Below are 13,934 nucleotides of genomic sequence, written 5' to 3' on the forward strand. Positions count from 1 at the left end.
GGATCTACAAGAGCTCAAACAGACGACTGTGAAAGTTTGAGTTCTATATCAGCAATTTTATTCAACGCTGAAACTCAATACACTGAGAATATTCAAACAGTGAGAAAACAGGTCAAGCAGAAAGAACATTTTCACCATAAATTTAATACAGAATATTTACTTCTTTACAGAAACATACTCCTACTCCTCTCTCCTTGGAGGCTTTGAGCTCAGTGTGTGTGAGCCCACAGTCTGAGACCACAGGGCAGCGGTCCCAGCACTGGCTCTGCTGGGGAACATCTTTCCAGGCAACTTTCCCAGTGTCTGTTTCCAGCCACCTACAGCAGCCTGGCGCTACACTTTGGAAAGACTGGCCTTGCTCTTCTCACTTCAGATTTATTTCAAAGCCTAACATGACTCCTAAGCAAGATGGTTATTCTTATGAACACAGCAGAAGGGTGGAAGTTTGGAGCAAACCAAAGCAATGCCTGCATCTCCTCCACCAATAAATGAAATGTGCACGAAGTAACTTCTACCCTGCTCTTGTGCATGGTGTGAGAAGAGTCAGCACTAATCCTCCAGGAAGAAAAACTTGCTGACATCCACAGAAATTTCTAAGGGGAGTCTGCTGGTAACTTGAAGTAGAACGAAAATAAATAAAGAAAAATAAATACTAAACATTGTCTGCTGTCAAGTCCAAATCCCCAAAGAACTTACACTTATCCGACAAATACCCATGTAATTTGTATTTCAGCCACTAAAACTCCAACTGAGGAAACACCTGCTGGCTTGGTGGCCAAATCAACAAGTCAAACTGCCTCCTTCCGCTTGTTTTCTGGTTCCACAAATGTGCCTTCTTGTCTTTAAGCCAAGAGTAACATCCCCTTGAAGGGGATGCCAATCTGAGGAGACACCTGGACTCAGTTCTCCACCTCCTTCAGCACATCCTCTAGCCACTAAGCAAGCAGGTAACATGTGAAATGGGTGTAGTTGAAGAGAAAACATTATTATGGTAGCCTTTTGTACTAACTGAATCTTGGTGCACACACAATGTGTTTATAACATTGGACATACCACTGGATACACTGTCCAGTTCCTGAATCACGGTGCAGTTTCAGCATCACTGGGTGTCTAGCTGTTCAGATGGGCTGCTCTGGCCATAGGCATAGCATACAAGTTCATAACTCAGAGCCATTTTGGATGCCTCCTGAACTAAGCAGCTGAGATGCAAAGGGTTATTTTCAAATGGCAAGACTATACATAGCATACTTTGGATCCAGCTCCATGCTAGAGACTCAAGTAGTATTTAAAACTATACACACATGGGAAAGCATAAATGACACTGATCTAGTTGTGCAGGGGATGAATATAAGAGCTGTAGGCAGAAAGGTTTGGTCATTAGCATAGAAGACATTAGTCTTGCTTCCATGGTTCAGTAGCCACTTGAATTTCCCTATGTCAGCCCATATGCATTCCATGATCTCAGTGATAAGTGAGAGGCTGTTGCACAACATCTGTGTATTATCAACTTTAACCTCCCAGTGACATCCAAGGAGCCTGGAAGGTACAAGCACAGCACAACACGTCTGAACCACTCAAGTAAAATACAGTCTGCCAACAGCAGCTTGTCAATACACCGGCATCTTAAAAACAGCACTTAAAAAATATCTTCATGCATTTAAAGGTCTTAAACATTTTGGCTATATAGTGAAATGACAGTGGTTGATATCTTTCACAATAAGGAAAAGTGGTAATTCTGTCTTTTCTCTACAGCATGGACTACACACCTGACTTCCTCTCTGATCAACTCTTTCTGTAGTGTCTGTATTTCTTCAGTCCATTTTAGCAAGCTGATAACAATACCTACTTAGACATTCAATGTCAGCTAAATGTCAGCAATGTGAAGTATTTGGCACACATTTTATATGTTACCCTTCCTTTATGAAGATTTCAAACCTTTTCACCCAGCACCTTATGTAAATTCACACAAACAGTTGAGCAGCTTCAAAATCAAAGTTCTGCCACAAAAGATGTTAAAAAAGATGTTTAGAAGAGATTGCTTTCCTCACCTGCCCATATCCCCACTACCAAGAACAAGAGTTATTTGCTGTTGATGTTGTTCCAGTACAGTATGCTCTCAGGACTGGAATCAAGTTACTAGAGTACATGGCATAGGAAAATAAATAAAATCTTGCCTGCTTTTCAGGGTAAAATGTACCAAGCTGCTCTGTTGACTGACCTAGAAAAGAAATCCTCATCCTCAGTGTGTCATTTGAATCAGCTGCTCTTTTCCCAGCACATGGGTGGGAAGCCTATGGAGGGAATAAGCTATAATTGACCTGTTTGCTGAAAAGCAAAGGGAAAATACAGCATATTATGAAAATTACAGGCAAGCCTTCACCATGACAGCTCAGCTCCTGTGCCCTGTATACGCCTTGCTAATAGCTGGGGACTGCTGACAAGACGTCACAGTGTTGTAGGCAAACACCCCATTCCGTTTAAACCTAGAATTACACAAAACCATACAGATGTACATAATGAATTTGTTTCACAAACAAAACCCACCTTTGGAGTAAAAAGGAGAGACAAACCCATGCAAAGGATACAAGGTAATGCCTTGCAGGCTCACAATGCATACAGCACACACAAAGAGCAGATGAATGTATGGCCACAGCACTGGCAGTGCCTGAAGCTGCTGCAGTTCTGAGCAGGACTAGAACAGTGCAAGTGTATTCAGTGCCTTTATTTCCTTCTACTCGTAAAACAGCTCTTTCTTTAGTATTTGTGGGGAGAAGCCCAAACTATTTCTAAGTAAGCAATACCAATTCACCGTAGCATTTCCCCGTGCCCTTAAATTTCCTAAATTCAGCTTTTGTCTGCAAGAAGAACTTACGCATCTGCTTTGTCTATTCTTCTTCCTCCCACCTTAGCAAATCGCTGTGGTCATTTCTAAGTGTAGGAACTATTTGTGAACTATTCTTGACTCACCACACCACAGAACTATTTCAAAGCACTGCAGTTCTCTCACGCCCATTGTGTTCCAGCCGAGCGCTCTCATTTGGGGAATCAGATAATCCTGAAGTATTTCATGGGGAAGGTCATTTTGAACACTCTTTCATTCTGTACTTCTTGTTCCAGTCATCTTTCTTTATTCTTGCATATGACAGATCTTTCACTGAACACTTGTACCAGCACCCATCACCTTCAAAAACACATTGGGCAGCTGCTCAAGGGCTTGTACTTTACTGTCAGTAATTTATTCATGATGGGAAAACACAATAAAAACAAAAACCAGGAAGAAGGATTGGAATAGATGCGTGACTAGTAGTACCAACTGCAGATAGTATCATGCATCTGGCTACAACTTAATTAGAAGTGACCTAGCTGGAACAGCCATTGTAACTGAGGTCGGTAAAGCTCTATGTACATTTTGGCTGACAAAACATTGTTCCAGAGGCTATGGCCTGCAGCACTGAAAGAAGCAATCAAGGATTAAGTTATCATTTCACTGCCTTGGCAAGAGAATTCAGCTACACAGCAAGGTGAAACATGCACTGTACACCATCAGTTATTCCTTTTACCCAAACAAATTGTGTCAGACTAAATCCCACTGTGTAGTTCCATGCCAACCGATCTCCTGGGCTCTGGACTCTGTCCAACAGCCCCTTGGCTCTCAGCAGCTCTCGTGTTGTACTGCTGCAGGGTGAGGAGCTGCTTGCAAGGATGACGCAGTTCCCACCCCAGGGCAACATCATTCCCATTGCTCTCAAAGGCATCTAAAAGTGCCAACAGCAATCCTCAAACATCTCATCAACTTGTAACACCTATACCAAAAAAATAATCAGAATATGGTTTAGTGGGTACGGTGGTGACAGGGTGACAGCTGAAATAAATGACCTTAGTGGTGTTTTCTAACCGTAATGATTCTATGGGATATGGGGCTTTCACATGAGCAATTGCATGAGGACCTTCCCTGAAGCTTTCCAGCAAAGCCTACAGCAAACCTCTCCTCCCCAGCAGCCTGAAGGCACCTCTAGGCCAAGGTCAGGCTGAGCTGAATGCACAGCAGCTGCCAGTCAGATTTCCTCCTTCCTCACTCTTATCGCTAATTACTTCTAAGAGCTTCCCACAAGCAACACCATCTCTTTGCTTCCTGCACTGCTCTTAAGCAGAGCTGTTTATCAACCCAGCATGCCTTGGCTTTTGAAACCCCTTTCAACACCTCTCCCTGCAAAAATAATCATCAGCCTGAAAAGGAGCCTTCATCCCTTTCACAACCACTTCCCAAGAAAGAAACTGTTCATAAAATCATAGAATTTAGGTTGGACGGGACCCTAAAGATCATCTAGTTACAATTGTTTGGCTTTTCAGGAAACTTGGTTGTAATACAATAGCTTTACATGAAGAGAGTAATCAATCACCTAGAAACTGTGCTGGTTCCCACTGCCAGGAATGATTAATATGAAACACACATGCAGGCAGTACAGAAAACACAGTAATAGCTCACATCTCACTGCTGACACTGTGCTGTGGCCTTGTAAAATATTAATTTGTTAAAACTGCCGCTGCTGTATAAGAGGGAGGAATTTACTCTTGGAATAGCTTCTGGCCTCAGAGTACAGGAGTAGTTTTCACATCCTTCAAAAAACCTATAGAAAAATAAGCTTTTGTAATCTGCCAATTCTGCACTAACTCTGTAATTAAAGATCAGAAAGAACTCAGCAGTTCAGAGAATCCATCACATTTCCTTGCTGTATCCTGGTATAATTTGTTGCTCAATACTTCTGATTCTCCCTCCAGGTATCATAGAATCCTTAAAGGCCACCTGGTCCCACTGTCCTTGCACTGAACAGGGATACCCAGAGCTCCATCAGTGCCCAGAGTCCCATCTAGCCTGACCATGTGCATCTCCAGGGACAGGGTATCCACCTCACCTCTGGGCAACCTGTACCAGTGCCTCACCACCCTTATTGTAAAAGACTTTTTCTCATAACCAGTCTAAATAGTTTCAGTTTGAAACCATTTCCCCTTGCCCTATCACAAAAAAACCTGCTAAAGAATCTGTTCCCTTATACACAACACTTCTAATGTTACTAAAAGGCTGGAGTTGTAAACAAATGCTGTGTAATTTCTTTATGAAGTAAATGCATGTGTAGCATATGTTTGCGCTGGCTCCTGTTATATTTTGGGCACACTACGCTACAAAAAGTTTGAATTCTAGTAGTCAAAAACCCTCAAACATGATGAAGAAAACTTCAACTCTAACCTCAACTGTGAACTCATGCTTACCTCCATGCCCTGCTCTTCTCTTCCACAGCAGCCTCCAGCACTAGATCCTTGCCAGCAGCAATCAGCTGGTTTCACTTAAGCTTCTCTTTTCCTTTTCCAGCTCTCTGTTTAGGATACAGAGTGTGGTATGTGCCGCGTGGAAAAGTGTTTAATATTTTGTGGTCTCTGTGATTATTTCCAAAACAATACAATAATCCATTTGTCTCACCTACATTGCTGAGACATTTCTTCTCCTAAAACTCACCTTAAGGTGTTATCAAACTTGTCAGTTCCTGATGCCAAGTCTGCGTTGTGAAGAAGCTATTTTAAGCCTGCAAGTGAAGGCTACAACCAGCTGCTGGTATTCATAAAGAGTAACAAGATGTAAGGCTTTAATATGCACTGAGGGGCCAAATGATGGCTTCTCCTGAGTTCTTACTTTGAACTTTGAGATTCCCTGCTGGCTGTCTTGACAAACTTTTGCTTTTTGATGCAATTTGTAGCCTGCTTAACTGCGATTCATATGGGACAGCATATGCAAAAGTACTTTATATCGCACAATCATGATTTAGCACTATACACAGCAGTGTCTCCACAAACAATAATAAAAGCAGATGTTCCTCCCCATATCTCTAGTACCACTTTAATTAAACACAAATATCACCAAGGAAAGCATTAGTTTTGCTAAAGCTAAACCAAATTTAGAGATTACAAACATTCTACATGATACCTGCAGTTCATTTTGAATTACAAAGAGCAGTGGCACAGGTTGGCAGGAGGAGTCCCATCCCTGGAGGCATTCAAGGTCAGGCAGGATGGAACCCTGGGCTGTCTGATCCAGTGGGTGGCAACCAGCCCACGGTAGGACCTGAAACTAGATGGGCTTTAAGGCTCATTCCAATCAAAGCCATTCTGTGACTGCATGATCTATGTCAAAGAATAGGCAGCTATTGGAATTTCAATGGATGAAGGAGATCTACTTCTGTTCAGTTTGAAAGAGTTCGCCTAATCATCCATACTTTGTTTTCCTAAATCAAGGAGACACCAGACCAGTCTGAGCAGCTAGTAGCCAAACACCAAGTTTTCTCCTAGCTTGAAACTGCACAAAGCAGCTAATGCTTAACCCACAATACTTGTATGAAGTGACAAAACAAGAACCATTAATCACATATGCACATCTGAAAATGCCACTGCTGGACTCCACGGCTACTGGATCACCCCTGAGAACTCACAAAGCAGCTTCCTAGTTATATTGGAAAACCCCATCAAACTGGCTGGGAGAATAACATGGAATTTGAGAGTCAGCTGTTCCCCTTTCAATTTGTATCATTACTGGATAAAATGTTTTGCAATAAGAAACAGTTTGTAACCAAAAACATAACATCCCTCACAGGGAAGGAAAGAAACAGCCTTCAAGCTTGCATGCTACACAGTGCAAGCAGAGGAAAACAAAAAGTCAGCAGTTGTAAAAGACCACTAAGATCATCCAGTCCAACCCTCAACCCATTACCACCATTCCCACTACATCACCTTTAAATGGATTCCAGTTTACTTTCCTTCTTCTGCACACCCTTCATTACCTGTGTGTGATACTTACGCCCACTTCTCACCATCAGTCCTAACAACACAGGTTGAAAACAGCTCATCATTTGGATGTGCTTCTCTCTCCCTCCTCCTGCCTGCAGGAAACACGGAGGAAGCAGCAGTTTGCGGGCAGGTGAGGAGATTACCCGAGGTCACCTGCCCTAGAAGAAAGCCTGTATTCCAAAAGGAATGAGTTGTTAGCAGTTGTTTCCCCCAAAACATGGCCCTGAAAGCAGTGGATAAGACTCCCATTCCAGCATTTTTTTGCAAAGGAAAAGCACCTAGTAGCTCGCTTTGATAAAAACCACTCAGCACATGTGAAATTAGTATCAGACGTTCAGATAAAAGCCAGTGGACATCACAGGAACTAAATATAACAGATGACAAAGTATATAAGAGGAAAGAGGAGCAAAGGGAAATTCATATCAAGATCACATGTTCCAGCTGAGTAAGTCCCCGTAAAATCAGACTGCAGCACATTGCCTTGTTGTCCTTAGCTACTGCTTGATTTTAACAGATAAGCTGTCATACCCAATTTGGGGGTTACTTAACCAGTATTTCCTTTGTCAGAAGCACCTTCAGCTATGAGGCATTAAGGCATCAAATTCTCAGCTACGTACACACGATTATTTTTCTTCACAGACAAATACAGCCTTGGGAGAGCTGTGCATCTCTCCTGCATACAGTCAGCAAAGCACAAAGAAAAGGCAATGACCTGTCTGGCAAAGTCAGTGAGAAGCAAACCTCAAAACCACTTTATTTTCTAGATCAAAGACTGTTATAGGAGAATAGAACAGAAAAGGATCAAGGTCACTTTAAAACATAGACTGAATATCAAGCAAATATCAAGTTATTTGACAGCGTTTAAGAAAGGAATGAACTCAAGAAGCACTTGGAAAATGCTGTCAGACACAGGATTTGATTTTTGGGTGGTCCTGTGTTAGCAAGGAGTCGGACTCAATGATCCTTGTTGGGTCCTTTCCAACTTGGGATATTCTGTTTCTTTCACGTGACTTCTTCATCTGGCTTCCATACCAGGCCACACATTTCTGCCATTCTGCCTGCCTCTAAAAGACATGAAACTAAACATATACAGAAAGGACATACTAAAATCCATGTACTTAAATACAGAGAGGAGAATGATGGCAGCTTTTAGGTAAGTCACTTCTGTTCCATAATCAACTTGACAGTATTCCTTTAACCTCATTACTGCTCTGCAGCCAGTATAACAAAACAGACAAGACGTCTAATTACCATAATTTGGTGACTCTGGCTTAGAAAATCCTTAAATGTTCACTCATGCAGCTGATTGAATGAGTTTGCCCAAGCATAACCACAAACACAGAAAAAATGATGAATATTCAATTTTGTCATTTGCTGCTACAAAAACAGGACACTCCAATAATATTCCCTTCTACAGGTAACTGTTATCACCGTACTAGAAGCGTCCCTGCTCTCAGAATATATAATCCATGGTTTCTTACAATGGTTTGAGTTGGTAGGAGCCATAAAGGCCATCTGTCCCACTCTCTGCACTGAGCAGGGACACCTACAGCTCCATCAGTGCTCAGAGCCCCATCCAGCCTGACCTTGGCTGTGTGCAGGGATGGGGCACCACTGCCTCTCAGGGCAACCCACAAGGACGTACGGATGCAGACACTTAAGGGGTTGGTTTAAGAACAACGATGGATAAAGGAAATGTAAAGAAGTGGATCCTCATGAAGTCATCACAGCCAGTTTCTTTTGTGTAATTAACAATCGATTGCAGCTTCTTCTCATACCTCACTTAACAGCAGTGCAAAGTGGAGTTTGCCACCCTATTTCCCTGTTCACAGGACTTGGGTTACCAACATGAGCTGCTGCTGCCAGATCAGGTATGGGATGAGAAGAGTGTTTTTCTCTTTGCCACCAAACTCTGGCTATCGCACTGTGGGAGAGAATGGAAGACAGAAATGCACTGCTGATATCGTGCTGGTTAATAGAAGTGCAAAGAGCCTTACCTAAATACTGCCAATATAAATCAAAAGGTCCACAGCATTCAAGCCATAAATGAACATTTATGCAAGGCTGGAGCAGCATGAAGATATGCAGGTTCACTTTCTTGGCTGATATCACCATGCAGTGCCAGGTGTGAGCATGATACTAAAAGCAGAAAGGCTTTGAAGCATTCAGAAGTCTGCACAGAAGGAATTCAGACAGATACTTGGCACACACAGGAGAGCTTCCAACCCCACTGCTGATGTTTGGCTGGCTGGTAAAAGCAAGCACCTGAAGAAACTTTCCCTTGCCTGTCTCTCCCTCCTTATACCTTTATTTTTTCCCTTGAACTTTGATTTTCCCATCAGCAATTGGATGACTGAATGCTCCCAGAGGAAAAGTTGGACTGTGCAATACCAAACATGTAAGTTTCCATTTATTGTTCCACAGAATAAGAGGAAAATACAGCCTCTCCAAGTACAACATTGTGTTTTAAACATCACATTTGCCTTCCAGAGTTGAAAGGGAAAGAAATCTGGTTAAAGCATGACTTGCAAAAAGAAAGGAAGGGAAAATATGTTACAGGCATAAAGCTGCATTGTAAGAGATTGCTTGAAAGGCTGCCAACGCTGCGATTCCCCACAGCTTCTTTGTAAGAAATACACTCTGCAAACTTGAGGAATACCTATGAAATACCTACAAACTTTCAGGAATACCTGAAAGGAATACGTAATACTATGATTTTTAGCCACCATACAGTTTCAAATAGGATTCTGATACCAAAGGTTTTTAAAACCCTGAAGCTCTTCTGTAAGATCTGCTAAGCTTGTGGCAAGTCCAGTGCTCCCTTCAGAAACCAGATCATTCACTTTGCCCAAAATCACTGAGCAAACCCAACAGAGATTAGCAGCAACAAAAGTCAGATCTCTTCCCATCCTCACCAAGTTATTTTGTTCCAATGGGGATGGTCTCATAGTCTCGTGCGGGTTGGTCTTCAAGTTCAAGTGCTAAGCTCTACATCAGGGTTTTATAAAGCCTGGGTTTGTGGGTGTATCTGTCACCTGGCTCAGCAGCATTAGCTCAGGTACCTGTTTTATCAAAAACCACACAGCTGACTCACAATGGTAGGATTTGAATGGGATGCTTCTCTTGCTTTTTTTCTATTTGAAATAACAGAAAAGCATTGAGAGTCTCTTGAAGGCTCCGGCATTGTTCACCACTGAACGGATTTGATAAAGGGGAATGGTAACTCATCCAAGGCTGCATTTGTTGGCAGCAGACAGAGCTCAGAGGCCTCCTTTATCTCCCTCCCTGCTGCACAGTTTATTGCCTGTCATGCCAGTCTCAGGCAGAGGCTTTCACAACACAAGTCATTTTGTCTTCCATTAAGAGCTCTAAAAAGAAGGCAAGAGTAGGGAGGCTTTATTTCTTAGGACCTGTAACTGCGCACTGCCTAACACCAGAGCAAGCCCCTCTTCCAGCCAAACTGATGTAAAGGAACATTAAAACTGAATCAGTTCAATGCACCATTTACCTTCTGTATCTGTACTACAAGCACACAGCACCGTAAAATTATTACCTATCATATCCTTGCCATATTCAGAGATGTTAATGCTAGACAGGCACTAAAGCGAGGCAGATTAAGCTGACCATTTAACACTAGCTGCATCATCACATCCCCAGCTTGTGCTGGGCCACCAAAGCTCCCTGTAAAAAGGGCATTGCTCCAATAGTTTGCACCCGCTATTAAAAAAGGTATGCATCGTTCCTATTTAGTATTTCATAGAAGCACAGAGTGGCTTGAATTGGAAGGGATGGGACCTTAAAGCCCATCCAGCCCCAACTCCTGCCATGGGCTGGTTGCCCCCACCAGCTCAGGCTGCCCAGGGCCCATCCATGGCCTTGGGCACCTCCAGGGATGGGGCACCCACTGTTCTGGGCAGCAGTGCCCAGGACCCTTAAAGGTCATGTAGTCAAACACCCCTACAATGAATAGAGACACCTATAGCTCCATCAGGTGCTCACAGCATCCACCACCTCCTTCCACCACAATAAGCAGCCTGCGAAGAGCAACAATAAAGTTTCTATCTAAATGAGCTCCTCAACCACTACTGATTCAAATCCTCATAAAGCAAAGTAGATAAAGCAGTGATTCATGAGATAAGCATATAACTTGGGTTGGTTCTGTGTGCAAGGCCTACCTTTAATTACCAGAAATAAGAAGCTATAGAGCCAACAAACAGGAAAACAATTCAGCCTATCATGCTTTCTCAGCATATGGGAAGATGAATTTTGGTTTCTCTATGAGTGAAGAAAAGCACAGCCAAGGAGGATCACAAACACCTTCGAACTCCTCAGCACAGCATTAAGAGGTGCTTCTAAATAGAGGCACTTTGAAAAAGAAGGAATCTGAGCCATGAAAAGCGAGTGTTTACAGGAAGGAACCTGCTCTGCCTGGATCTCACTGCTGTTGAAGCAAAGCCCCTTTGAAGTTCTCGGTGCCTGCATTGTTCCAACTGTTAAATGGTAAAACAAACTTTCCAGGGGGGTAAAATACAACGCCAAGACTTACAGCTACGTAGTAGCTCCAGGGAGAAAAGGCAGCCAGCAGGCAGGGGTGTCACGTACTCACTTCCCTCTGCTGATTCCATGAAATATTCTGAGTTATTGGTGAAGTAACTCCAATTATAAAAACAACAGCATCTGTGGTCACATTAGGTATGTGCATCAGCCAGAGAAACTGTCCCCAAAAAGGGAGAGCCACCCAAGATGACAGAAGATGCTGTTGTGTAATTCCCGGGTAGTGTTAAAGGTTGGGGTTGGCCTTCTGTAACTTAAGTAGGCACCATCTATTTGGACATTCAGTGGTGGAAAGGTGCTATACAGATGTGCTTCAGAGGTACAAGTACAGGTAGCAGAAGCTTATGTCCATCACATCTACAGGATACACAACGTGATGCACTGGCACAGGTTGCTGAGGTGGTGGATACCCCGTCCCCGAAGGTTATAAACACTGGTTAAGCGTTTCAGGTTATAAAGCATTCAGAAAACAACCACACTGCACAGAAAAGAATCATAGAGTCATCAAGGTTGGTAAAGACCTCTGAGATCCCCAAACCCAACCCCAGCCCACCCCACCATGCCCACATCCCTCAGTGCCACATCCCCATGGTTCTGGAACACCTCCAGGGATGGTGACCCCACCACCTCCCTGGGCAGCTGTGCCACTGCATCACACATATGCGTGCTCCACTTGTCTTAAGCCTAATGAAAATACATTCTGCACATATAACATCAGTGGTACAAAACAGAAGTGGTATCAAAACGAGAGCTGTCTGGAGGCCCTTCCACCAGTTCCCATGCCTTTAAAAGGATGAATAACTTGGATTTATGTACTAGCAGCAAAAAGAAATACCTCTTCCACTGATGAAGCCAACAGTTTGCTTTCTCATGTCTGCACAACATGTCGGCTGGATGAAAAGAAACACGATGACTGGGCAGAGGAAAAGAGGTACCTCCTGAACCAGCCTCCACATTGCACATGCAGAATCCATTTAGAAATGGGTCCTGTTTCACTCTCAGGGATGACTACAAGCACACAGAACACACAGCAACAAGTAATTCTGTCAGGTTTGCTTTGTGTTAAGAGCATCTCAGTCATTTGGTCAATGATAACGCCATGGCAAAAGCACACGGTCTAAGGTGAAGTTCTGAGGATATTTTGGGATCGCATCTATTACACAAACACCTTAAACGGGGAAAATCCTCTTTCTTCAGCATTCATATGCACCACAGCTATGATTCTTGCAATGTTTAGCACATATTATGAGAAAAAAGCAATGAAGCTATGAAGCAAAGTACTGCAAAAGAGAAGCTATAATTTGAGTATATTCACTTGGTTTAGCACTGAAATGATTCCCTACAAGCAAAAGACTCACAAAAGAACAGGCTACAGCAGATTGGAATTCAAAGAATTAAACAGAGGTCTCCTTTTAAAACAGCATTCAAAAGGATCTGAATTTCAAACTAAATGTTAGCTCTTTGAATGGTATGCTCTAAATCACAATTAAAGTATATTTAGCGATTGCTTCAGTGTATGATTTCTGGTCCTTTCCCAGTCTGCATAAATAGATCATGTTTGAGCCCAAATGCAAATTCATTCTATTTCATTTCATATTCCTGTGCAAACACACTAATTAAAAATGTGCTCAAAACCTTCAGTCACAATCTAAATCACAACCACTTGCAAAACAGCAAAGAGGGTTAAGTTATGGCCACTTCATTCATCTCTGTGCATTTATTTCTAACCAACTGCATACATACAGGGAGGACAGCAAGAGACATCATGTTTCATGATGCTTCCCAAGCTGAGTTTCCAGAGCACGGAAGTGCTGGATCTTTGCCACACAAGAAATTTGTCGTAAGATACACAAATGAAATACCAAAGGATCTCCTATCTCCAGTGCTGAGGGAGGCTGAAACCTCCGCCTGCCTTCAAAGCTTGTCTGTGTGGGGGTCAGTGCAGTCACAGCTATGAGACAAGAAACAAACATAACTGAGGGAAAAGCATTCAGCTTGGGATTTCTTCAGGTCCCATTCCACATGGATGCATCAGCTGAGTTTTAAATGAAAAACAAAACACAACAATGTCAACATCTCAAAACCATGACTTGCTTTGTAGTCTCTGGATGGATGTTCTATTAAATATAGTTTATCAAAAGGTTAAGACCTGCATCTTTATAATAACGTCTTTCAAATTATGTTACAATTACCTGCTGACATCACTACAGCCATGAAAATGAACCTGTCTCAGTTTCCACATAATTACGGATACAATTATACAGTGACAGCAGGTATTTATATAGAGCGCCGTCGGCTCAGTTACCACATCTCAGTAAGGCAGGTGTTTTCCAACGTCTACCACTCTGAATAAGCTCACTCAAAAGCACACAAACAACTTATGGTGGTGGGTTTTTTAATTTCTTTTTATGTACAGAGCAACAAATTACCCTTGAGTGCTTCAAAAGCCACTTGGACATGATCCTGGATAACCAGCTCTAGGAGGCCCTGCCTCACTAAGGCAATTGGAACTGGAGACTTCAAAGGTCTCTGCCACCCTCAACCAA

At 42.7% G+C, this 13,934-nt stretch overlaps 1 protein-coding gene across 9 annotated transcripts in view; it reads right to left on the reverse strand.

Annotated features, from left to right (window-relative positions):
* Positions 1 to 13,934, reverse strand: part of KIF13B (kinesin family member 13B) — a 112,312-nt gene that overhangs the window by 76,233 nt on the left and 22,145 nt on the right. For 2 of the 9 annotated variants that reach the window (XM_015859713.1, XM_015859714.2), the window contains exon 3: positions 6,845 to 6,926. The exons of the other annotated variants lie outside the window; for them this stretch is intronic. In XM_015859713.1, coding sequence (XP_015715199.1) covers positions 6,845 to 6,926 — 82 coding nt within the window. The remainder of the gene's footprint in view (positions 1 to 6,844; positions 6,927 to 13,934) is intronic. 9 annotated transcript variants of the gene reach the window in all.

Source organism: Coturnix japonica, chromosome 3 (genome assembly GCF_001577835.2).
Source record: "Coturnix japonica isolate 7356 chromosome 3, Coturnix japonica 2.1, whole genome shotgun sequence".
Taxonomy (NCBI): Eukaryota; Metazoa; Chordata; class Aves; order Galliformes; family Phasianidae; genus Coturnix; species Coturnix japonica.